Raw genomic sequence first — 26,925 nt, 5'->3', positions numbered from 1 at the left:
TTATATATAATTTTTATTTTATATAATTTTTATTTTTCTGTATTTCTACAATATTATGCAAGTAATGAAATTCCATTATCGCGTATCATAATATTGCATGCCTCTCTTCCATCGCGCGCTACAATTTTCTTTTTATTATTTAATATTAACACTATTATAATTAAACCTACGTTAATTATATCATTCGAGATGTTATTTCCACAAGCGAGAAAATCTTTTCAATATGTTAATTATGAAAATGTATCGTCGCACATTTGTAATTTTTTGAAATTTTTTAATAAAAAGTAGAATAAATCAAATTAATACGTAATGTATTAGAATATATTTTCTTAAGAATAATTTGAAATAAATAAATACGTATCATATTGAATTTGTAAAAAATAAAAAATAACTGGATTAATACAAATAAACCTTTCAAAACTTTTTGATTGAGAGATTCATCCTGGATCGCATCGATTAACAGCAATATCACATAATGATGTTTTTCTTTTTGGACATCTCAAATTCCATCTTGTATTTTTTACTTGACTTAATCTCGCAATTGCTCATTATCGACTTTCCCCTGATCGAAATTATAGGCTATATGAATTAAACATTTAATTATGTTAAATTAACTGATGATTTTTGAATAAATTATTTAAACTTTAGAAAATTTGAAAATTTCTCTGAATAAAAATATTCAAAAAGCCACGTAAACCTGTCTCAATTCAGGTCACAGGTTTAATAAGAAACACAATTATGAGACAAATATTGATTTGTTGAATAGAAATACATACGCTTTTAAAATACATAGTAGATAAATATATATAGATGCTATATATTTGAACTTATGTAATAAATTGTTTGTTATTTTGTTTTATTTTTGTAAACTTTTTACTATAAATTCCTAAATATCAATATCGACGTTTTAGGATTATATGTACGATATTGCTCTCTTCGGAATCAATGTATTATCATTGAGAAGCAGTTATATATATTATAGCACTGCATTCAGAGATCTCATTGGAAGGAATCAGTTAATGATGGATTATCTTAATTAGCAATATTGCTAGAAACGACAGTTATAAACAGCAAGATTAAAAGTAAAAGAGCGTAATAATTTTGAGTTTAAACGTTAATTTAACAGGTTAGAAGTCAACTTGATTGTCTACCGATTAAAAAGCAATAAAGTATATAAAGAAAATTAATATAAACTTGATATATACTTTTTTACTTTTTACTTTGTTTTATAGTAGTATTTTATTTTATACAAGTAAGAAAACTTTATTTTTCACACATCAAAATACCACACTTGTTACCATTTTCTTCTTCTTAGTAATTAATAACTAACATTATTATGATATAATTAATTTATAATTATTCAAAATTCGATCGAAATTTCATGTTCACGCGCGCACAATAATCTTTGCAATATGAAAAATGCAAACATACAATGTTGCGCAACTTTATAATAACCGCTTGATATTTATGCAATAACATAAATAGAATGAATCAAATTTGTAAGTCACTTGGCGACAAGTGAATGAATGAATTTCGTCCCTCGTTGCAAATGTTTGTCTGTTTGTATACGTCCCACTTAACACCAAAAATGAAACCATCTAATTATCTTCTTCGGATGAGTCATCGATTAACCACCTGCCTATGAAGATACTGGCAGGCTCGGCTTCTTTCACAGTTGGCGGTTCACTTTCCGCGGCTTGAATGGATTCAAGCCTGAGTCGTACGTTTTCGTAAAGTGTTGTTATCACCGCTTCGGTTACTTTGCTCGTCGTTATCACGTTCGACGTACCGGATATAAATTCTGTGGATGTTATGATGATGTGTCCATCCGACAAGCTCTACAGGAAAAGAAAGACAGACTCGATTATCACAGCGACAATTAAGCGCGAAATAACATACTAAACGTTTGTGCGTATGACTTTAACCAAATCAAAATTCAATCTAAATTATATTAAATTAAGGTAAAAAAATTAAAAAATTAAGGAACTAGTACACGTTGTACATTCGCTATCTGTTAGAGTCAATAATTGCACAGCAATTTCCACTCAAGTTTTTTTTAGCGGAGGAGGAAAATGTGTTCAATTTACAGGAGCAGAAACGTGCTTACAATATCGGACATGATGTCACTTTCTTCCCTGAAGCTTTCAGCGCTGCCAAAGAGATACGGCACCTTGTGCGCGCACATGTGCAAATTTCGAATCTTTCGTATCTGCACCAGCTTGCCATCCTTTAGGCCGAAGACCGGCCTAAGAGTGTAACCGGGTTTTGCATATAACGAACGTCCTACTAGTTTCTTGTCGATCTTGAAGGTCGTGAAACATTCGCCCTGGGTGAAATTTTCCATCGTGTCGAAGGTAAGGTCGTTCCCGATGCCTTCGAGGGTGGCACCTATACTCAGCTGACCTACAATCATCCGAATCATGTCGAGCTCACGCGGCTGGATATTCTCGTTCACCACCAGACTGTCTAACCCTCGCTTGTTAAACTTGATCTCGAACTGATCCTCGTTGATCTCGTAAGCCGGTTGTCGATTTACCGGCCCGACCGGCGCCACCGGTTCCGACGGGTCCAAGCTATCCACGACAAAGCTATTAGCCGTGGAGTCTTCAAAGTGGCAACTCAACGTGTGACCGTCCTTCGGCTGACAGATAAGCTTCGACACCAGGTTGAGCCGCACGCTGCCGTAGACACCTTCCTCTGGAATTGCCGTGCAGTTCACCTGAACTTGAAACGTATATTCCGGCCCGTGTTCCCATGGCTCGTCCACGGTGAGATGCGCGGCTGGGGAAAAAAAAAGAGAGAGAGATCATTATGTCATTGCGTTCGCTGGCCGCGAGTTACGACAGCTGATGAAGCGACGTATTATTCGTTCGCGAGAACGTCTGAATGGGCTGCTGATTAGGCTTGAATGAACCTAGATTAGTGCAGTGGTGACGTCAAGCGGGCCAATGCCTATGGTTAAATATCTCGATTATCTCGGGTTAAGGGTCCTACGCGTTGTTTCCAATGGACGGTTCGGTTACGCGATCTGCCTGTTCGATTCACGACACACACCGATTTCATTGTTCTATAACGGTCGATGGTACTACCTATAGTGGAATGCCTTTCGATAAAATAAAAATCAATCACAAAGTACCGGAAGCAACGAGTACAATTCGAGTCGGTTCCCAAGTCACATTACGCGGATATCACTGTAATTTCAAATCCTCACCTAAAAAGAATGGTATCACTACCACGTTCATGGTGACACCGTGCAACGTTGATCTACTTTAATGGAGTTACTGATGTTCGAGCTGCTCTTATACGAGCGGCTAAACTGCACTACTGACCTCTTCTTACGATTAGCGAGCTCCAATTTATCCAAAGCCATTCTCTGTTTGCCACGGGAAAATAAAGCGTTTGTAAGATTAATAATATCTTTGAAGATCAACAAGATACAAGAACCACAACATGCACGCCGATTAAAAGTAGCTTCGCAAGTTCGATTATCCATTGACGTAATTGAATAAATTGTATTTTCACGCGTGTATTTTAACATAAAAAAATATCGGTTTTGCTATTATACAAAATTATTATAAATTATTATAAAATGTGGACGAAAAAGACATTTATGTACATGTGCTGCTTTATCACATTAAATTGTTACATGTCGTCGGCAATATAAATAATGTTAAAAAATATGCTATGTCAAATAGCATCGTTCTGATCGTCAAGTTGTTTAAATCAATTTTCCCTACTTTTCTATTCCCGACTTTTCTACTCTTTTTATATCTTCTTCTACATGACGAATTTAAAATTACTCTTCCCATTGCTTTGATGAGAGAATGTTTATATATAAAATAAATAAATGTAATACGATACAAACGAGAATGCACGAGAAGAAAAGGTGCGTACTAAGATTTTCCCGCGTTAGATTTTAATCTGTCCTTCGCGGATGATCGCTGACACTGACAATAAGCGGTGATGAGTCTTAATCGAGTAATCGAGTAGACCTAACTGACCTAGGAGAAACGATACTACAACGAAAGCCATCGCTAATACTGATAGTCGCGTCCGTGGTTTCTTCTCTGAAATTATGTTTATCGTACCGCATTGGATCGTAGACATTGTAATAGAGGTGTTAAAATATTTGCACATTTATAAATCAAATGATTTGATTGACAAGAAACAACAAAATGATTTGATTGAATGAAACAACATCTCGTTTGCAGCTAATTGCTTCCGTTGTTTTTGTTACGCACTTATCGATCAAGAGTTTAACGAATCGACGCGTCAAGAGTACTATCTATCATCGTGCTTTAATGATACACGTATTATTTAAAGTGAGCTTACAAGTAACTACGGTAAGAAAATAAGGAACAAATAAGCTCTTGTTGGAGTAAAGTACGTGTGCCTCGTAACATACATAACATGGTAGAAAGCTCGGCGCAGTCCGTGTCATAATTGAGGCGTAAAATATCTGAACTGCCGATATAGCGGAGTGCGTTTATTGACCCAAGGTCATTGTAATGATTCCATAAGCGACAAAGTGCGCTCGACATGCACGGACAATTTAGCAAAAGCAAATGTTGATATAGCAATCCTGTGCGCTAACATAGTTTTGGAAGCGACACGTCTCTTTCTTCGCAAGTTGAATCAGAAGTTGAATCAGAAGTTGAATCAGAAGTATCCGATGAATCATTTGCGAAAGTGACGACAATTAAAAATTAAATCAAACCAACTGGTGCATTCGACTGGTGCAACTTTGAGAAAGACCTTGTATTATCGCAATATTTTAAGAAAATATAATTTGTGTAATATTTTATTTTATTTTTAAAACTCGGATATAGAAATGGAATTTTTCTTGCGGATCAAGTGATTGTAATCACGTAATTGTAATCACGTAATTTTATTATTATAAACATAGATAAAACAATCTCATTTGTGATATTAAAATAAGTATGACGACAATAGGATGTGACATATAGTTATAGGATATGTAATAAGTTAGTTTTTCTTTAACTTAAAAAGCACCTAAATCTATTTTCTCATTTTAATACTCAATTATTTAATACATTTTTATATATTTTTATATATAATTATGTATAAAAATACAAACCAAATATATTAAATGCAATTTTATTATATATATATATATATATATATATATATATATATATATATATATAAAACTAATGTATTCTTATATGCATATATGTATATGATTTTTAGAGGGTATAGAAATTGCTTTTAAAAATTGTAATTTTTTTGTATCAATAATTCATCAAAATCAGATTTTAAATGGAACTGATACAGCCATCTAGTAGTATAATTCTGAAACCATAAGTACATATATTCATCTCGATGCATAAAATGATACAAAGCTTTTTCCAAGTGAGTACGTCTCTGCATATTTATATTCCATATATTATCCTGAAAAAATCCTGAAAAATTGTAAGACACAATTTATAGAATAACAAGTTTAAAGATTTTTATGCAAAAATTTAAATTTGCGAAAATCGATAAAGTAACAGGAGAATATGATCGGCAAAGAAGTTATATTGTATACAGTTCTGAGAATTTTTCAAGATTTCTAAGACTAATGATTTCGAAAATTCGAAATTTCAAATTGTAAAAATTAACAAAATATCAAAAGAATCAACAAGGACGCTATTTAAAATTCTAAGAATTTTCCAAGATTTTCAAGAATAGTAATTCTGAAAATTTAAGAATCAAAATCAAGAGTTTTGAAAATTAATAAAATATCAGAAGATATCATTATAGAATATTACTATTACATTATAGAATATTTTTAGATATGTACTTACATCTCGTAAGTACATATTTATAAATGATAATATTCTGTTTTCGTAAACATATATGTTTATTTATGAAATATTTATATAGTAATGAGTTATAAATTTAACTGCATTATGAGCTAAACATAATTTCTCGCATTAATGTATAAATTCAATGTATAAATTCATTAACAATTAAGATAAATTGTAGTTTGCTGTAAAAATCAAATGATGGATTATCTTTTAAAAATGACTTAACATAAGAAATTTAATTTTATATTCTTTTAAAATTGTGAAAGTATTATTTAATATTTATATTTTCTGTAAAAATTTAGACGTAAATATTTAAGTCGAAGAAACTTGATTGAAGACTAGGATTGATAAATGACTTCAGAATAATGGCTCTTATGTAACGCGCGATTAGTTTCGTCGTACTATCTTGGCACCAGGAAATCGAACAGTTGCATTTATAACTTATCTTTTTATCTTGTGTATTTATTGATTTGAGCAAGTTTATTCAAGTTTATTCAAGTTCTTTTATCATAATTATAATTCCTTATGATTAGGAAATGGTTGGGTCGAGAATATCAAGATATAGTTAAAATACAATTATATGCGAGAGAGAGAGAGAGAACTCTTTTTAACGGACAGTTATTATTAAAAATCTTTTATGACTCGATCTTTTTTAATCAACATCTTTTTTACAGTACTTTTCTACAATAATATAAATGTTCCTGTACATTTACGTCATAAATCCAATCCCAAAGTAATAATGGATGGATACGTTGGGAGATTAGCATGACATTTCATGATATTAAAAACATTACGCTTAAACTGGTTTCCAACACACTTCCTTATCGATGAATCTGCATCATAGTTTTTATTCAGTAAGAGAAAAAAAATGCGTATTCTAAGTAGCTAATACATTTGTGTAAAATAAAATATTCTATATTCTCTAATTTTCAAATTTTTTATATTAAAATGACAAATGACAAATACATTGTTTTAATATTAATTTTATTATTGACTTAATTACAAATTAATATCGCTTAAAAAAATTTATAATTGTGTATTACACACTCTCTGACAATTATTTTATACATATATTATATTATATATATGTATGATGCAATAATTATAATTATAAATTAAACAAATAATATAAATAGAAATGATCGTGATAGATCTGTATATATTCATTAATTTTTATTCTACAAATGCGGGAATTTATCGTTATTTACTTTACTGATTACCAATATACGAAATGCGGGAATTTATCGTTATTTACTTATACTGCATATCAAAGATCGTTTTTCACTTGCATAAACGGGCAATTCTACATCTGACGCGCAGTTATTCCAATGACGTAATTCCGAACTTTACGCGGCGAATGCACATATTATAAATGATCGTGGCAAGTTTTTAGGCCTTAGCAGATTATCTTATTTCCACGCCGATATAATAAGAGCTGTATTAATGATGAAAATATGAAATAATTGAATAATTTTCCTCCCACAGAACATCTAACTGAAGTATTGAAGTGAAAATAATGAAGTTATTTGCATTTCTTACAATGGGAATTGTATTCTCACAATTTATATCCCTTGCAAAAGTTTATATCAATTGTCTCATCATGATCTGATAGTTTTGCTATTCCGATAAAAATGTTTCATGAAAATCGCGAGATTTCGCTTTATCATTTTTAACGGGAATTATAATTTCTCTCCACGGCAATCCGTGGTAAAATTTATTGTGGCTGATGGTTCACAAAGCTGGTTGGGAAAAACCCAGCTCAACGCCGTTTCCATAAACCCGCACCAACAACGTCCTTTAATCTGCACAATCTGATTCCGTCACGGCCAGGCAAGAAGAACGGCACTAAATATTTTGCTCCAGCTGTATTTCTGTTTCACATGATCACGATTTACACGAGAACAGAGAATCGTAAAATAGATTACGTAAATTAGATGCACTCTCGATTAGATGCATAGGCACGAAAAGGCAATATATTTCACAAAGAAGACACTGTGTACCTCATCTAATCACTTCGAAGAAACTCTGGTTGACATTTAGAATGACGCAAAATGTGAATATATACTTCCTTCGAATGTAATTAGCGTAAGTATCAATTTTTCATTGTAGTGAAATTTGACAAAAATATTTTTTTATTAAGTAACATACATACATTTAATGTGAGTTAAACGTGAGTTATTATTATATTTTTCTATAAATTAAAAATCTTGTTTAGTTAACCGTAGTTTAATATGTTACTGAAATTAAAATCTATGTAAGTATTTAGCCTAAGATGTAAGATACTTATCAAAACATATATCCTGTGCATAATGCCAGCTTAAAGATCGCTGATCTGATATTCCCGTTGTATATACCAGTGGCAAAACCGGAATTCCGACTGAACCAATTATTTGACATGAACGATGAGCCTTTCACTCGAAACAAGAGTGCGCATTTCACAGTCACAAAATAAAAGAAATAAAATATCTTTCAGATCCGATAAAGAAAAATAGCGATTTGATCGTGAAAACTGCGTGAAGATAAAAATTTAAAGATAAGAATATACAACGGAAAAGGAATTCTAAGAAAATCTTGAGAGGAAAATATATTAGGTTTCCTTTATTTCACCGTCGTTAATTGTTTGTGCTGTAATTACTGCAACTCTCGCGAATTATCAATAGAAACTATGAACGAAGTTAGCTATAATTAAAATATTTTTTACGTAGATAAATATTGAGTATAAACTTGAAAATAATATAATATTTATACAAACATAATTTATATATTAATAATATTTAACATATGATATATATGTGTGTATATGATAAAAAATTTAGAAAATGTATAATTTCTACGATTATTGCGGTTTTACTTCCATTTCCTTAATAGTGATCGAGAATTTTTAGCTAAAAATGGAAATTTATTGGTCGTGCCATTAATAAATAATAAGATAATTTTTATCTTCCACACATCTTTTTTATTTCGCTTGTGATAATGATTACGTTGCCCTGAACTGCCGAGCGTACAATTATTTCTGTAATTTGTTTTTGCTTTCATATATTGCTTATCTTTCAAATGTAACGAGAAATGACGGCATGCTTAAAGAATATTGTAATATTGCGCTAATATTGCAAAAATCAATGATTCCCAAAGATTTTACGGTAACCGAGGTTCACAAGGTTACGGTATCGATTGAGATATTACTTTTTAATTGATAATTCTCGTCAAAATATCGAAATCGCGAATTTTGCTTACCATCGCTATTTTCAGTTTGATTTAAATTTGTACGAATAAACAACTCTTATATCTCTTTCTTCATAAATCAATATCCGTGAATTCAAGGTAATAAAATTTATCAACTTAATTAATTAATGTCCCAATTTTGCAACATTTTATTAAAACTACAATAAAAAACTACGATAAATATGTATAAATATGTATATTGGCAAAGCTAAAAAATCATGAAATTCATGAATGTTACTGATCTTGTAATTTCATGGTTCACAGATAGGATATTCGAATTATATATCATTGAGATTATTACAGTCATAATCTTTTAAATATGTATGAATAATGGCTTCCGTTATTTGTACAGCAGATTTATAAATACATGTAGCTTTCCTTAACGAAAAAATAATAAATGGAAAATTTTGATGTGGAATTTCTTGTTTGATATCCTTTCATAATCAACCATTGAAACAAGTCCTGCATCTTACAACGGTATAATTACGAAATAGAATGACTAAGAAATTTATCATAACTTGACCATATCCCGTATCTTTTAATATCAATCTTATAAATATTTTCGTTGATTTCCTCTGATTTAAAGCTACTGAAATATGTGACTGTAAATACAATGCCAAGATAAAATTATCGTCAAACTTTTCAATGCTAAACATGTATACTTTTCATTTCTTTCTTATTTTTATATTTTTATTGTTTGTTAGTTTTAATAATAAAATAACTTTGCTGTATAATATTTTTTTATTAGTAAGTCGAATTGATCATCGGTATAAAATTAAATTGAAATTTTGATATTATTATTTTTAAAACAAAAATGTGTCTATGAAAATAATTTAAAAGTTTAAGCATTAATCAATAGTATAAATATTCCACGTATTCTCTTTTTAGGTTTAAGATAATATTCAATAAATAATACCACTAAGTCTTATACGAAACTAAATTTAGCAGATTCACTAATTGTAGAATTTACGCGTGTGAAGGAATCGAGATCGAAGGGTGATCGACTGACGACATAACTTTATCGTCGTGATAAATTGCGAATTCATTTTCACCGTGAAACTCGGTTCATCGCAGATGCACTTTCGGGGGAGGGGGGGAATGCTTTCTTATCCGAAGGCAATTTGTATATATCGCCTTGGGAAGACTTTTGTCTGCTGCAAGATATCGCAAATCCGATAACGAGGGGAAGTTACAGTCAAGTTTCCCACAGTATGACGTATGACTCGTCGGCTTCGTAGTGGGGATCGGGGCAAAGCCAAGCGATTTATATAGAAGAAGGAATGCTTACCACACCAGCACTTGAGTTTCGGACGGTGAATCGCACGATCGTTAAGTCTCCCGATCTCATTGGATACCATTAGTGATATCTTTTGTTTATCAAATTCACTAAACGCCTCAAGATATTCGACAGTCATGGTAAATAAACTTCTAATATTTTACAATAAGTATTTCTATTAAAAAAACATTACTATTGCATATTTGAAACTATTGTTAATACCAATTTGAAAGAGAGAGATTATTGACAATTTATATTTAATTTAATTCGTAACGTTTATCGATTATTTCATATAAATCCCAATTTTCAAAGATAAATATTATTTTGAGATAATCTTTTCAAATAATTTAAATTTTTTTAACTGATAAAGATAAGAAATTCTCTTAATTCTTTGACAATATTTCATTCTTTATTCTCCTAAATTGTGATTATTCTTCATTATAGTTGAAATACACTGTACTCTTCACCACCGTATTCTGCATGGTGCAATCACAACGGCCATGGCACGCTGGTAGTGTCAATCGTCTACCTCAGGTTCTGCCTCAATATATCGATGCACGAATAGCAGCGGAGCAAGCGGCTCAAGCAGCGAGTCAAGGAGCTCAAGGAATCCCAGTGGACCAAGGAGCTCAAGGAATCCCAGTGAACCAAGGGACTCAAGGAATTCCAGTAGGTCAAGGGGCTCAAGGAATCCCAGTGAACCAAGGGCCTGAAGAAAATCCAATAGGCTCAAGAATTGATGATGTTCCAGTAAATCAAGGAACTCAAGGATTTCCGACATATCAAGGATCTCAAGGGATCCCAACGTATCAAGGAGCTCAAGGATTTCCGACCTATCAAGGATCTCAAGGGGCCCCAACGTATCAAGAAACTCAAGGAAATCCAACCTATCAAGGAACTCAAGGAATTCAAAAGGGTCAAGGAAGTAGTACGACAGTTGGTACGACTGATGGTACGCTGCTCGGAAATCGAATTGACAGCGGGGACGGCGGGTTTGCAGCTACAGTTGCACCAACTTTGAGCACGACTATAAATCTGGCCGATTTACCAGTCGATGCTCATGGCGATATCGACCTGGTGAACAGAATCAAGACCTGGCCGAGAGATAAGCAACCCTTCTGGTATATCAACTGGCAGGCGATCCAAGCTCATCGTGGCGACGTGAACAACAGTGCTCAGCCAGCTCAGACGCAACCCAATGCGAGACCGTTCTTTGCGGGTTAAGACATGGAACGAATTCTAAATCAGACACATACGACAAGACTGTAAATTTAAGTATATGCTTTCATCGGTAGAATAAGGACACGATGGCCGCTGACGACAGTGGTTATTCCTAGTCAAAAGCTGTCTCTTTGGAAAAATATTCTATTTCGCGTTTTAAGGAGTTCATCAATCAAGATTATCATATCAATTCGTTTTGTTAAGCATAGAAGATCCGAATGCGATCGAAACATATATGTCATGTGATAGCGTGAATTCGCATGACTTGCCTTTTTAATAGAATTAGTGACCGAATTTTTATACGAAAAGACAGAAAATGACGATATTATATATATCACAAGTTACAGAATAAATTTTAATATTTTCTAAAAATAAGCATGAGCATTAATTTTTTCTAAAAATAAGCACTCTTTATTTCAAAGCGTTGAAAGAACTATCGAAATAACTATCGATTCAGTAATGTATCCCTACACGCTGTGTTCTTTTTACAATCAAAATTTTCGTTATTTTTTCATATATAAATAAACGTGCGATAAAAATCACTAATGGCTCGTTGCAGCGGAGAAACTTATAATTAGAATTATCTTCTTTAATATGATTTAAAGTTAACATCAAAATCATTTAACGATATTATCGTTTGTTTCGTAAGTATAGTGAGAGGAAGGGCAGGATATCGCGTGATTTGCATTCAATACAAATTTATCAATGAAGTCATGTATGTGAATGACACCGGAGCGACGTGCGAGATGCGAGGTGCGAGGTGCGAGGTGCGAGGTGCGAGATGCGAGGTGCGAGGATGCGGGGCGCGAGATGCAACGCGATCCACCTGCCGTACAAGACGGTCGACACGCCAATGAACCGCGCGCAACGTCGTACGCGACTCGGCTCGTCGCGATTGGCTGGCCATTCTGCGCACGTTGATCGTGCTCACGACGACTCGTGACGTCGAACATCGTCGACCAATACCGTCTCGCAGGTTCGCAGTGCTCGCCGTGCGCGCGTGCGATATGTAAGAGAGTGTGTGCGTGCGTACGTGTGTATTCGGTGAGCGAGGAGCCACGAGCCACGCGGAAACGTGAGGACGAAACGGTAGCAGCATCTTGATCGCGCGACGACGCATCGCGAAACGGCCAACGACGTCAGGCGCGATATGTTAGTCGAGATTTACGTCTAAAGAACGTCTCGTCGTCGCGCGCGTGTTACGCGTACTTACGAGTGGAATTAACGAGCAGAGAGAGGGGGGAAACTGTGGATACGAACAAGAGGTAGTGGAGGAGAAAGAGGAGGAGAAGGAGGAGGAGGCAAATGCGTCTGGCCGCGGCGCGACTCACACACGCGACGAGAGCGACGGCGATCGCGGGGGTGAGGGAGAGTAGATATAGCGTGGAGTATACTACCGCGCCGCACCTGACAGTCCACGCGGCCCGACCCCCGAAAAACAATTTCGCCACGCTATATACACGCGAGGACCGCGCCGTGTTTCATTCGGAACGCGAGCGCCATTGGCAATGTCGGGAAGTGACAGCCCAACATTCTTTCACGGCCAGCCCTGGTCCAGCTGGATCGAAAGAATCGGACGGGACAAGCCGCTGAGTAAGTGCGCTCAATCTGTCCACCGCGACGCCGCGTCCGCACGCCCGCAGCCGCGACGGCGACGGGCGTCGGAGGCGCGCATACCTAACCTCACTTCGACGCTCCTTTGTCCGGCTGACGGTAGTGCGACACGCGCGCGCGCGCGAACGCGACGCGTGTGCGTGCCCGTGTCCGCCGTCGTATCCGTGTTTTGCGCCCGCCCCGCGTCACCGGGGGGCAATGTCGAAGGGGATGTTGTGTATGATCTATCAATGGCACGGGAGAACGACGACACGCCGTCGTGATTCCCCGTTGCCAACATGAAATTTCGCGGATGATTTTCAGGACTGACAATTATGTAATTCGTGCGAGCGTACTCTGTCGATCGGCCGAGAATAAAATTATCGGTTAAAGAGATGTCTTCGACATGCGAGACTTTATTACTAAAAGAAAGACTGAAAGCGAAAATCATGCGGCGTTTCCTTTTCGTATAGATTTGATCTTTTCATAAATTTTGTACAACGGCCGCTATTATGCATGTATGCTAGATGTAAATAAAAAAAATAAAACTGACTTACCCATAAAGTTGTGTTCTTTTATTTCACATTTATATTAAAAAGCTTGACTACTCGCTCATAAAGTTTGAAATAATTTTATCAAGGTTTAGAGAATGAAGTATGCTTACAATCTTTTGATTATATGCTTAATATAGGTGTGCAATAATTTTTTTTTTTTAATATGGATTACATATTAACTCATAATATTAAGAAAGCATAAATCTCTGACAAATCTTTAATGTCTACATGTCATTAATTATTATAGTATGTGTGTATGTGTGTGTGTGTATATATATATATATATATATATATATATATATATATATATAGATTAAAATACTTCATGTTATTAAATGATATAAAAAGAAATTTTTTTGGAGTTAATATTGATTAGTATTTAATATTATAAATTTAATATTATAAAAATAAATTATGTGTTTTAGGTGATGAAGAAACAGAAGTCCAACCATCAAGTTCAGTCACACGTCTTTCTTCAGATGGTAATTGCTGATTATCTCAATATATATTAAAGAACAATGATATCAATATGTTCATATAATCATGCTCATATAATCAGTTTGTTTTATTTCTGATATGCTTAGCATACTATTAATTCAATGAAATATCTTTCAGATATCGATTTATATGGCTTTTGTCCAGAGAGAGATGACTTTTATGGCGTGGTATGTGAAATATGCGATGCCATAGTGAAACCACAAGCTCTCATTCAACATATGGGTATATATTTACATTCTATTGATTGTTAGAGTCGTATAATGACGTATAGTCAAATTGATTTATGTTTAATACAATTATGTTGATATAAACAAAATAGATTTATTAATAACTTGTAGGGCATGGTACAGTCAATTTCAATTATTAATAAATATAAAGATAAATGTAAAGCAACTTTCTGGCTATACATTAGCTTTGATTATAATACAAAATATATTACATTTTGAAGATTTAATAGAAATATGTTATACAAAATACAATATTTTTATATGTTTCTTAAAACTAGACGATATACATTTATATTTTTAGAAATTATTAATTTATTTAATTTAGTTGGTTAATCTGAATTAAACTTAAATTTTTAAATGATAAAGATAACTTTGTTAAGAAAGATATGTATACGTAATAATCAAATTCGCAATTATGAGATTCGAAACATTCAGTTAAATTGCTAAAATGTTTGCAATTCATTAGCGACTTGTATGCATACTTGCAGGTATTAAACTTCTAAACACAGATCTTCTATTTTGCCACAGAGTGTCGCCATCCTTCCGGCATGGCAAATTTTCCGCCTCCTCCGACCCCAATCGCAAAACCGTCCGTGAAAACTCCTTTCTGCAAAGTATCGAAGCTGAAGAGAAGCACGCAACCATCGGCTCCTTCTCCAGCTTCTTCAATTTCCACTCTTAGTGGCGCAAAGCTGAACCATACGACCGTTAAGCGTACCGCGGATCAAGCGAACTTGTCTGTAGGTGGTTCTTTGCCGATCTCCTCGTCACCTCGGTCGCCTCTCGAGTCGATTCCGGTACAAACTACCTCTCCTAACGTAGCCGGCCCTTCGAATATCGTTATCGCGTCGACTAGCAGCGGAGGCAGCCCAAGCAAAAGTCCCGGTCCCAGCAGTAACAGTAGCGGCGGTCAACCTCGTCGGAAGAGGCTTAAAACGGATCGCTCGTTGCTCAAAGATCGCGAATACGATCCTGACCGTCACTGCGGCGTATGGAACGAGGAGACCGGCAAGCCCTGTACAAGGTCGCTTACGTGCAAGGCGCATACTGTCTCGCTGCGCCGAACGGTCATCGGTCGCAGCAAAACCTTCGACACACTCCTCGCGGAACATCGCGCCGCGAAGGATCCGCCGAATAGCGGTGGTAACCGGCAGACAACGAAGGTGACGGTCTCCGGCACCGTTACCGTGTCTTCAGCCGTTACCGCTGTCACCGCTGCCACATCCAACCTGAATAATCCCCTTGCCCCCAATACTCCAGCATCCATCGTCGATCCGGAAACGCCGAGCTCACCGCCCGTACTATCGCTACCAGACACGTATCCACTGCCAAAGGTAAGCGAACGATTGTCTCTTTTTTTTTTTGTACTCGTATAATTTTGTATTTAAGATTTTCTCTCGGACACACAAATCTCCTCTCCTTCTTCCCTCCCTCCGTTTCTCCTGTTTCTTGTATCGTCTTCGGTGTGAATCTTCATTTGCCACGCTATTATTACTATTACGATTAGGCTCTTTTTTTGCGCGGGCAATTTGTATCAAAGAAACGAGATTGCTGGCGCAATAATGAAATGAAAGTTTTAATTTGTGTGTATTGAAAATAAAGTTGTTTAAGTATTGTTCTCTTCTGAGTACACACAAATATATTATTTTCGCGTCTAAAAAAAAAATGCGAAAGACGAATATGTGGCTTTCTTATTTTCTATCGAAATTATTGTATACGTTTCGATAAGTTTGAGATATTGTGCATGATGTTACTCCTCTTTCTTATTTTGTATTACGCTTTAAAAAGAACTTTCATTTCTGCATACTGTTATAGTGTTGTTGGAAAACTGGCTCGAAGAAGGTAATGTGAAAATATCTCTTTCTGGAAATATAAAGATAAATTCATTTTACTTGATGAAGTTAAACTAACTTTTAAGAGTGTTAGAAATTCTAGTGGTTCCCACTAAATTGAAATCCAGACATATTCCAAGTCAAATAATACCCGAAATTGCAAGAATTTCGCAACTTTCTACATATATACCTTCCACAAATAAATATTAAATTCGATATTTTATATGGATATGTCGTCACTATATTCTTAAAATTATGCTAAAGTTATGATTTTAATATTGTGCTTTTAATATCATATTTCATATATTATTTTCAATATATTTATATATTATTTTCAATGTTTATCAAAAGTTTATCTCTGAGTACATTTTTGTACCCCATCAACTTTTCAGTTACAAAATTTATGTTTAATAATTTTTAATAATAAAAGAAGAAAAATTTTTTACATATATATATATATTATGATATTTTATATATTTTATTTGCTATAAGCGCCATTTCTTAAATATTTTAGCTGTATGATAAAAAAGATAAATGTTAATGTTGATAAATTTTTTTAGATACGAGAAATATTTTGTAGTTTTATAGTAGAAAAAAAAATATATATATATAAATAAAAAATAAAGAATTATGCGAATTTGCTGACGAACATGGATCGATCGACCCAATCGAGTCAGCGTCCACGTCCAAACACGACCACAAGCTAGCGCGCGTAAAGACAAAACGCAGAGGGTGTCGGTTGATACTTGTTTTCTGTTTTTGTTATTGCAGGCTGTTGATTTGCTTTATCGGTGTCTGGCCCCGCATGGCTCCACTAAACCTGTAAGGCATGGTTTCTTTTAGACACTTAAACGCCATTCCTCTTAAGGGATCAATGATTCTTACTCTATGTACTATCATTGCTTCTTTTTTTTAGACTAAACTTGAGGAGGATTTCGTCAATTCGGAAGATTTGCGGAATCTGGAATCTACGCTGGTAGTCAACTCTACAATTGCTGGCAGCAGTAGCAGCAGCAACAGTAGCAGCGGTTCATCGCAACAACAGACAAGTTCGATGATGGCACCGATATCTGTAATGCTGCCATCACTTTCCCCATTACCGGGCGCCAACAATGAAGATTCGTCAGGAGTAGCTACTCTGATACCAAGCACTACCACGACGTCGGCGATGCCAGTCGTACCGGCACCACTGCCAGCCACCTGCATACAACCACCCACGGTAGTTGCCACGGTGCTTGAAGGCGAGACTCCAGTGGACATCGATGCCGAGACCATATCCATGTATTCGCCCGTTTACACTACCAAAGACACGAAATCACAATTACTGATGCAAATACAGTCACGGCCAAACAACCATTTGTCGCATTCACCCGTCTCGGTCAGAAGTTATCAGCAGGCTTCCATGCCAAGTATAAACTTGTTCGAACCGGTAGAACAGTTAGAGCAGCAACACGCCAGTCAAATCAATGGCAAGAGACTGAATCACGCCAACTTGACGTCGCGACAACAAAAAAGGCACAAATCGCAGCATGAACAGCTGTTGTGCCAATCATCGCAGGATTTCTCAACGTCCGCGTCGATCCAGGTCGAAGCGACGACCACGTCGTCGCCCTATCCTCACTTCGGCGACATCTCCTGGTCGAATTGTCATCCGGAGCCATTGGCGGTTAGCCGATGGCTCCGTATCTCATCCAGCCGCAAACAATACAACTTCAATATTCACTGACACAAGACCCCACCCACTCCGGGCTGAGGACCGTGTGCCGCGGGCGTCGTTTGTCTACCTCTTTATCTTCGTGAGACCTCCTTTTTCTTCACCGCCGCCCACGTCGTCATCATCCTAGTCATCGCCGCCACAGTCGATGCTGCGTCCGCAGCCCGTCGAGGAGGGAAGATTCATGTTTTCATCATCGTTACACAATGTGAGTACTTCGCGCAACGGGATCGAACGCGATGTATCTGTTCACAGATTGCCCTCAACACTTCCGTCGAGTTTTCAATGCGCAATATGATCTTCCATAATATCGCGCAGCACGAAGTTTTCAGACTCGGATCACTCAGATCATGAGTACGCCGATTGCTGTGGAGCATCGAGGGAGAATTTTCGATCGACGGTCCATAACAATCGTGTATCTGAACGCGTACTTGAACTCGTACGTGGAATTTGACAAAAAAAAGAAACAGGATGATATCCCAATTCTGTTTACTCGCTGAATTTATAACATAGAATAGATATAAAAAAATCAAGATAAACAGATACGAGAACGATTGAGAGTATGTCTTGATAACAATGAATGAATGAATGAATATCGCGATACTATATAAAATATAAAATTTCTGCACAGAATTCTCGCAATATATCGTACACCATTGAGTGACTTATCATACAGCTCGTGGCGCAGCAGAACATTCCTTCAACTCCTATTTTTGCAACAACGCGCGTCGCGACACCCTCGCAAAGAAAAGATCGAAAAGACGAATTCTTTATTAGATGATTTTTAAGCGCTCTACAAACTAAGAGTTTACAGTTTTTCGTATCTGAAACATTTCTCTTATAAATCGAGTGACATTGCGATTAGGTATAAAATTTTTTGTTAGATCTTCCTATACTAACGCATAATAATAATAATGTATATTTAATACGTCTCAATTCACGTTTGTGATTTCGTAATCATAGTCTAAATTGAAATTATTAAATAGCGATATTATGTATTATTTTTTTTAATCCAAAACTTATTACGCTGGACTTTTTAAAGACTCAAAACTATTTTTTCCTTAAAAAAAAATCATGATTTGTGACTTTTATATTCTGAAATTTAGGTTGACCGTATTGCTTCCTTATAAATTATTGCCAAGTTTCAAGAGATTTAATTGAACGAAAAATTGATAATTGCAGAATTTTATCAAATAAAGTTACAAATATGCAATTATTTTTCACAGTATACAATGCATTTTTTTATTGAATTGTGCATAAATTTTGTAAATATATAATCATAGATTACACCCGTATTGTACATAGACAGGCATTTCTGCTATATAAACATAGTCTTTGCGGAGAAAAAACTGACTTATTTCTTCATAATATGGACAGCATGTACATACTGTATATACATATATATTTTTTTTATTGATCACGATCTCTTATCCCTTTTGCATATGTGTGTACTCCGAGAATACGAAGCGCCATTATTTAACAGTTATATTCGCTTCTTTCTTTTTACCATTTTTGCCATAAGGATATAATAGAAATTGTAGCTTCAAATGATCTATTTTTCAACATTGAAAATTGATTTTACTCTATATTATTTTGAATTTCATGGCGAGATGAACCAGTTTGTAATGCGAATGCAAACAGAGACAAATCGAATACAATCTTAACCAAATAATTTGCTTTTTGATATATAAATTGAAGAGGCCAAATATGGATAAAAATTAATTCTGAAAATTTCATTTGATCTTGAATTGATATATAGGATAAATGTCAGAAATGATAATTTATCTTTAAAAAAAAAAAAAAAAAAACTTTTATAAAGATGTGATAATTGTACTTGCCCGTTCAATAATAATTTGTTTTCATCTCCGCTTACTGAAACGAACTTACTGGTAAAAGCCTACGTAAATCTATGAAAACGACTGTATGGCACGATCGATTATTGCATTAATTAAAGTGCTGATAAAGTCCCAGATTTTTATTCTTTATAGGATCCTCCTATAAGAAATGAACGAAATTTTCATGTGTAAATTTTATAATGTAACTGATGTAACGTGCTATAATGTAACTGAGTTACTGCATGCCAATCAATAATGATTATATCATTATTGAATTGTGACGTATTCATAACATATATAAATGAATTAATATATTAATTATTCATATATATGTATTATAAAATTGTCACAAGTTTTTTTTTTTATTACAATTTCTTTTCTGCGATTCAGATTTATTTTATTTTTAGCGCTTGTTTATAAAACAAATGATCGATCGCTTCGAATAAATCGTAGGCATACCACGTAGGTTTGCACGCGGACCTAAATAGACAGATTAGTGAGCTACAAGATCCCGCTGTATTCACCCAAGACGATTATTTATTTTTGTACGTACTCGTTAATTTGCATCTCTGCACGCAATTTTCCGATGGGTGAAGAACGCGCGGATAGCTAGCGATGCGGCAAGGCGCATATACGCGGACTTCTTATCATAGATTGTGATATTTAACTATTAATAATTAGAATAATCATAGACGTGTCTCTTTGTGTTCGGCAGCAGGAACGTAGCGCATTCTGTTTTTTTTTTTTTTTTTCTGATGGCACGTCTTGTGCATAAGAGGCGTTTTCCATGTCTCATTGGTTTCGCCTTGACATTAGAAAAGTAAGAAAAAAAAAAAAAGATACTAATTCTGCGGAAGCAATCTACATTGCTCCGCTTAATTGTTGCTCGCGTTAATAAATGAATTTCTTTATTGATAAGCATAGCGAAAAATTAGAAGGTGATAAAAATTAGGCCAATTTGCGATAATTATTTGGAGAACGAAGAGACAAAGAAATATAGGATGTATGCGTGTGTGTGTATGTTATGTCGTGTCGAATGTAAATGGGCGCTGAATATCGTTACCGCGCAGTATAAAGCGATGCTTTCACATCGTCGCCACTGATCCTCTCGGCTACCTGAAATCGTGATAACTTGTACATAAATCGTGTAAGCGAATAATTACCCACGTACCTACGGATATCAATTAGCTACATAGCTGTATAAGGACGTATGTTGTATATGTATCTGTGCGAATATTACGAAGGGGAGGAGAGGGAATTTGCTGAGAATTCGCAAGCATTGAAGCTCTAAACGTGCTTTGCGAACGTCTCACTTACGTAATTTCGTGTGCATATTGCCGCGTTTAGTGCTAAATACAATTCCTCCGATCTTTGGCCGGATCGTTTATTTGACATAGAAATGAGCGGAAATGATAAAAATTGCATGGCGATCTTTAGCACTGAACGCGGCTTTTTTAATCCTTAGCTTCAATCGCTCGATGTCAATGTGCGACGAGAAGGCAGCTACGGTTAGCCCAATATGCGAGATAAGTCAACGACATGTTGCGAAGTGCTACGTCCATGCGCAAAACGATATGGTTTTCCTGAAAGCCACCTGTATGTACCACAGTTAGTGTTCATTGCTCGGCGCGTAATGATTGTATCAACCAGATTGCGAGCGATCTCGAGAAACGATACGACACCGGTAACAAGCACCGTTAAAAAACTGCTCTCTAATAATGGTTCGATGATTGGAGAAGCCACGGATTTTCCACGTTATTGTCCAAGCTCCCACAGAGCAATAATATAAGATCCACGATCGATTTAGTAGCAATAATAGTTCCATTAATTATAGGACGTGTCATTAAATAGGCGTACTCGTTTCTGAGAGCACTTGCGCTCTTGATATCATCGGCAAAATACAAAAAAAAAAAAAATGTTGATCGGTACTGTATCTCTTTGAATTAGCCATGTAAAAAGAGTGGATTGAAAAAGTTCGTGAAATTACGTTTTACGAAGTTCACCAAGTATCTAAGAGCAAAAATTACTTCAGATTTATAAAGATAATTTAAATTTTTTTTTTCGCATCTATCTATCCTATGTAATCTGAATTGAGATCTATTGAAAATATTTTCTACTTGACGTTATTAACGGATACGAGAAAATTGATTTTAATCGAATCCTGAATTGAAATTAATTCTGAATTTATTTTAATTCTTATTTTTTATAGAAGCACATCTTCGAGTGAACCAAAAAAATCGCTTCGTTATATACCTAAGAAAATATCATTTAGTCCCAAAAGGAAAAAAAAGAAAGGAGAGAGAAACGAGAAGAGCGACAATGTATTTTTTTTTTTCGACTCGATTCTCCTTTGCTTCGTTAGCACGCGCGCGGCACGAAATGACTAGTATTTTAATTAATTCTAACGAATCCGCGTGAAACTGTGGTGTGGTGGATTGATATATGGTAGATTGATAAATTGATGAAGACTGAATATATCGATGAGATCAGGTGGACTCATCCGGCGAATTAAATGGCCGATATTTAGCGAATTTTTTTTTTTTTTAGATTCTTTCCTCAAATATAGCGCATGTAATATTCACTTAATTTCTGATAAAATTCGGTAATATGTTGCTTTATCATTGTTGAAACGTATACGTGTACACGTTACTGTTGTAGAATGATGGACAGTTATTTGTCTCTTTGGCACTGTAATTTCACGTGGAGGAATTAAAAAAGGGACACTAATTTCAGGTTTATCGCAAAGCAAGATATTTTGTGGCATTTAATTTAAATATATGTTTTATATTTATTTGTAAATTGATTTTTTTTATTTGCGTTTACCTTACACCCATTCGTCAATTTATTATTTATTTTTCTATTTTACGCATATATTAATAAATAGAGGAATTTTTATCTAAGAATAAAGGATATACTTCGCGAAAAAGGCTCTCGTACAAAATTTGAATACATTACATATTCTCGCTTATTACCACATATCATTGTAAATATTACGATGCGATATTCAATTATGTCGTTATTATCTATGTGTTGTAACAATTATTCGATAAACGTGGCATGTATAATTAACAAATATTTGAAATTGTATCATGTGATTTCGCAATTTCACTATCTATTAGTGATGTATAAATTTTATTAACATCTCTCATTATGAATTAAAAGTATCGGTGGTACTCATATAATATCAAAATACATGTCGTTAAAAAATTTTTAATTAAAATTCTAATTGTACAACAAACGTTATAAGTAAATTGCTTCATAATTACTCTAAAATATTTTACAAAATTATGTATCACAGTAGCAACATTTTTATTTCTCGTTAAATACCCGTATGGAGCAGCATTAGTTTTTTAAAGGAAGTTTTAAATACACTTGTTTAATATAATTTCTAATTAAAATTGAGACGTTAAAAATTGAGTGAAACTAATAAAAGTCTTAAATAAAATTTCTATTCATTAAAAATCAGTTTTAAAAATTTTGCCAAGGATGGAATGCTGCTGCTGACATACATTATTTTCGGGATACTCTAGGTCATTACTCCGACTGAACATGCATACTTTTATTACTCCATTTACTCATCGTGATCGAAGTTACATAAATGGACGAAAGAATTGCAAATTGTTCACAAAACGTAATGACAAACTTTATAAAAGTCGGAATGTTAATCAATTAAACTATTTTGCGAAGTAAAGTATTATGTTCTATAATATTTATTAGTTTATATAAATAATGTATGCATGTATGCGATATGATTGTTGGTAGATTATAGCCAGATTGACCAAAATGGAAAGATTAATAAGAAGGTAATAGACACTACAAGATTTTATTATAATATATCACTATCGCATTTTGTTGTTTGTATAGTAGATACGATTTTCGACATATATAGCAGAGATATTCCGAATTAATTAGATTCTGCAAGCGCTTTTTTGGGAGAATAGTATAAATTTTTCGAAGATGCACATCTTTTAAAATTAAATATTTGTTCTATCAAAAAAACTTTATTGTATTTATTAGATTTGTTCATAACATTATACTTCAAAAAACTAAGAAAACAATTATTTTCTACTTTTAAGAAACACGCAATTAATTTCCTATTTAATAATTAAAAATAATTTATTAAATAAAATATGTAGTAAAATTTATTAAATTTTCTATATTTATATAAATTTTCCACTAAATAATAAACATATTTCCTTTTGACATAAATACGCGATTTAAAATTTGTAATCATTGTAATATCGACATAATAGTCGCAAAATCTTTTTACCATTTGGATGATTATTTGCTAATTACATAATGTGCATAACAAGCGGAGCGATCTTCAGTCGTATATATTTCTGTATATATTTAGGTGATGTTTCTGAGATACCAAGAGCGACTATGTGGAATATCAATTTGGATATTACATAACTCATAGCGAGAGAAAGTGTTCGATGTGTCCATTTGAACTTTTACTTTTTTATACGTGTACGTTTTTGCCTCATAAAGTCATCGTTGTAGCTTTTCACATAGGTCTTCGATTTTTATATAAATATCGACACTTGGATTATATATATATATATATATATATATATATGTGTATATATATATATATATATATATGTGTGTATATATATTAAACAACGTAGTGGCGATCGTGTCATTGTAAGAAAAAGATATACGAACAATATAATAGGGTAGCGCGCGATGTGACTCGCTAGCGCTCGTGATCACGTTTTTCTCAGGTATTTAGCATGTTTGTAAATCATGTAACTCCTTCCCGTAATCACTATTATCGAAGCTAGTCGGTTTCCATTGAAAAAGCTTGTACAATAAACATCTTTCTATATCTCCTCGATCATCGTCGGCGATCGATCTCTCTTATGAGCAGTCAAAAAATCCGTGCCATTCATTGATGAGTATACATACTTTAGTATATTTACTTTGTTATATTACTTGTATAAATTTTCCAAGCAATCGTTTTTATTATTTTACGAAACTTAGGAAGCAATACATCCTTCTGGATACACGAGTCTCTCGATTTACATGCGATTTTTTATAAATTGAGATTTTTTTTTTACATAAATTACATTAGGTAGTCAAGTTTCGAAAAATATAATCTATTTCGCATATTTTGAGACGTAATATAGTTGTTTTCAAACTATTTATCCGCATAAATCGCGAGATAAATGTAATTTCAGTAATTTATAGAATAGAACGAAGTAAATATAAATTTTTCGAATGTTCATCGCAAAAATTAAAGCGAGTACTATACGCATTAAGGAAATAGATATCCGGATGTGGGAAAAGAGGAAGTGCTTTTCAAACATTATACTATATTCCTAAGAATAGGAATTCTCCTATTTGCGTATTACATAAGAAGGTTCACGTGTCTCGTAACACTTCGCGCGGTCTCGTTCACTATTCGAAAATCTTAATGTAAAATTATAATATTTAAGAGACGAAAAGGATATTCAGGCATTAGAACGAAAATTCCTGATATCCAACCTCGATGATTCTCGAAGTAATCCTATTGCCAAGATAATCGACTGTAATGTAAGATAGAAAACGAGATGTGCGATGACTTTTGTCGCTAAATGCGACTCGAACTAATCTTGTATAAACGTCACTGCAACGTATCCTTAGGCTTCTTTCGTCGAGAATGTTCGTGGGTGTTAATAAAACACGTGCGTTTCTGTGTGTAGAGTTCTAAGATCGCACTCTCGACACATCTACTCAAGATAATTCGAGCAGTATTACGACGATTTATTGTACGAGCGATTTTCACACGGCTCGCCGTTTGATTACAAGAAGAAACTACGTGTGTAACGAACTATAGGTATATTCTCTACAGTATATAATGTACGATAAATAACCATTTAATTCTTGACTACTTTATATTGCAACAAATGACAGAGAGAGAGAGAGAGAAACTACGATCGTGGAAAAAAAAACGAATGTGTGTCGCGATGGTATACATTGAAAGAGAGAAAGAATCTTTTACGATCACCAAGAACAGTATTGTTACATAGTTGATCGTTACATGTGCATAAACGCTTCGGAAATAAAACGATTTGACTCATACATCGTCATGTATTCCTCTTATTAAATCCTCGATGATATTTTTTTTTATCCAAACACTAGAACGCCAGTTTTTCGTAAAACTCTTAAGAAAGGACGATATGAGTCGCATGTCCATCGTGAAAGGTGATACGACGGTCATGCACAAATCTTCGGGGACGGAGAACTGGTCCACCCACTGGGGAATTCCAGATTTTTTTCATTCAGTGACTATGGTATGCACATGTGTGAACTATGGTATGCACATATTGGAACCGAAAGGTGCATACTGCACCTATTAAAGGTAACTTAATAATTATCCATCGTCATTAAAAATAGCTGCTTGATACAACACTTAACGTGAATTGAAACGCTAAGATTCTTCTATAAGGATAAATATGATCATATTTCAATTTTTATGCTCAATTTGCAAAAATTTTGACGAATATTTTGTAAAGGATTAAGGAAGTGATGGTTACGTATATATAATTATTCGATGTCGAACGTGGATATTATGTCTGAATGTTTAGCACGGGTACTTGACCTGCGCTCTTTAAATACGGAACAGCGATTCAACGCACGAAGATAGCATCAACGTGAGGTACGAGAGCAAGATCTATTTGTATGACTGCGTGGAGTGCTCCAGCTGGACCTAATCGACTTGCTGCATACAAATAAGAAGAAAATAAAAAATATTACGTATATTATGTAAAAAGACTTAATTATCCAAATAGTTCAATGATAAAATGTCAAAAATCTCATTGAGAAGGAATATATTTGATTTCAATATTATATTGATATTTTTTGTTTCTTGACAGTTTTCATTAACAGTCTTTTAACCCAGGTTTATTAATCATCTTGTGATATGTAAAATGTGATATGTTATATGTAAAAATAATCAAAGTTTAATCTAGCATCAAGTGTAGACGTAGACAAAGATATATTAATTATAATAATTCAAAGTATAAGGGTGAAATCCAATTTATCGTTTATGCAAGTGCAGCTGGAGACGTTAGAATTGCTGAATTCGCACTCTTACATACATGGCCAGGTCATTGCCACCACTGCAGTTGCTTTATTAAACTTTGTTGACTTTGGCAC

General features: G+C 34.4%; 3 protein-coding genes across 5 annotated transcripts; 2 read left to right on the top strand and 1 right to left on the bottom strand.

The window, feature by feature from the left end:
- Positions 1-736: 736 nt before the first annotated feature.
- On the bottom strand, positions 737-3,541 carry LOC105423332 (uncharacterized). The gene is made up of 3 exons (XM_011633044.3): positions 3,212-3,541; positions 2,108-2,781; positions 737-1,838 (listed from the first exon to the last, which is right to left on the bottom strand). Exons 1-3 carry the CDS (start codon positions 3,240-3,242, stop codon positions 1,599-1,601), a joined length of 945 nt encoding a protein of 314 aa, XP_011631346.1. The 5' UTR covers positions 3,243-3,541; the 3' UTR covers positions 737-1,598.
- A 6,749-nt stretch (positions 3,542-10,290) lies between these two features.
- Positions 10,291-11,904, top strand: LOC105423333 (uncharacterized). The gene is made up of 2 exons (XM_011633045.3): positions 10,291-10,448; positions 10,753-11,904. Exons 1-2 carry the CDS (start codon positions 10,446-10,448, stop codon positions 11,530-11,532), a joined length of 783 nt encoding a protein of 260 aa, XP_011631347.2. The 5' UTR covers positions 10,291-10,445; the 3' UTR covers positions 11,533-11,904.
- Positions 11,905-12,050: 146 nt separating this feature from the next.
- Positions 12,051-22,581, top strand: LOC105423334 (uncharacterized). 3 transcript variants are annotated; one of them, XM_011633046.2, is made up of 6 exons: positions 12,051-13,122; positions 14,102-14,158; positions 14,292-14,396; positions 14,930-15,735; positions 17,005-17,055; positions 17,150-22,581. In XM_011633046.2, the coding sequence occupies exons 1-6, from the start codon at positions 13,038-13,040 to the stop codon at positions 17,957-17,959; spliced, it is 1,914 nt and encodes a 637-aa protein (XP_011631348.1). In that variant the 5' UTR covers positions 12,051-13,037; the 3' UTR covers positions 17,960-22,581. The 3 variants fall into 3 exon arrangements, with proteins under 3 accessions (XP_011631348.1, XP_011631349.1, XP_088936873.1); XM_011633047.2 differs by lacking the exon at positions 17,005-17,055; XM_089080747.1 differs by lacking the exons at positions 12,051-13,122; positions 14,102-14,158 and having other exon boundaries at positions 14,890-15,735.
- Positions 22,582-26,925: the final 4,344 nt, after the last annotated feature.

The sequence above is a fragment of the Pogonomyrmex barbatus genome, unplaced genomic scaffold (genome assembly GCF_055798465.1).
Source record: "Pogonomyrmex barbatus isolate J1 unplaced genomic scaffold, ASM5579846v1 scaffold4, whole genome shotgun sequence".
Taxonomy (NCBI): domain Eukaryota; kingdom Metazoa; phylum Arthropoda; class Insecta; order Hymenoptera; family Formicidae; genus Pogonomyrmex; species Pogonomyrmex barbatus.
This window is presented reverse-complemented; position numbering and strand designations above follow the sequence as displayed.

Excerpts from the sequence above, each read along its gene's own strand:
- LOC105423334 (XM_011633046.2), top strand. The coding sequence starts at position 13,038 with ATGTCGGGAAGTGACAGCCCAACATTCTTTCACGGCCAGCCCTGGTCC. Across the intron at positions 14,397-14,929 it reads AGCTCTCATTCAACATATGG|AGTGTCGCCATCCTTCCGGC; the intron begins GTATATATTTAC and ends ATTTTGCCACAG. Across the intron at positions 15,736-17,004 it reads ACACGTATCCACTGCCAAAG|GCTGTTGATTTGCTTTATCG; the intron begins GTAAGCGAACGA and ends TTGTTATTGCAG.
- LOC105423332 (XM_011633044.3), bottom strand. The coding sequence starts at position 3,242 with ATGAACGTGGTAGTGATACCATTCTTTTTAG. Across the intron at positions 2,782-3,211 it reads AGTGATACCATTCTTTTTAG|CCGCGCATCTCACCGTGGAC; the intron begins GTGAGGATTTGA and ends TTTTTTCCCCAG. Across the intron at positions 1,839-2,107 it reads GTGACATCATGTCCGATATT|AGCTTGTCGGATGGACACAT; the intron begins GTAAGCACGTTT and ends CTTTTCCTGTAG.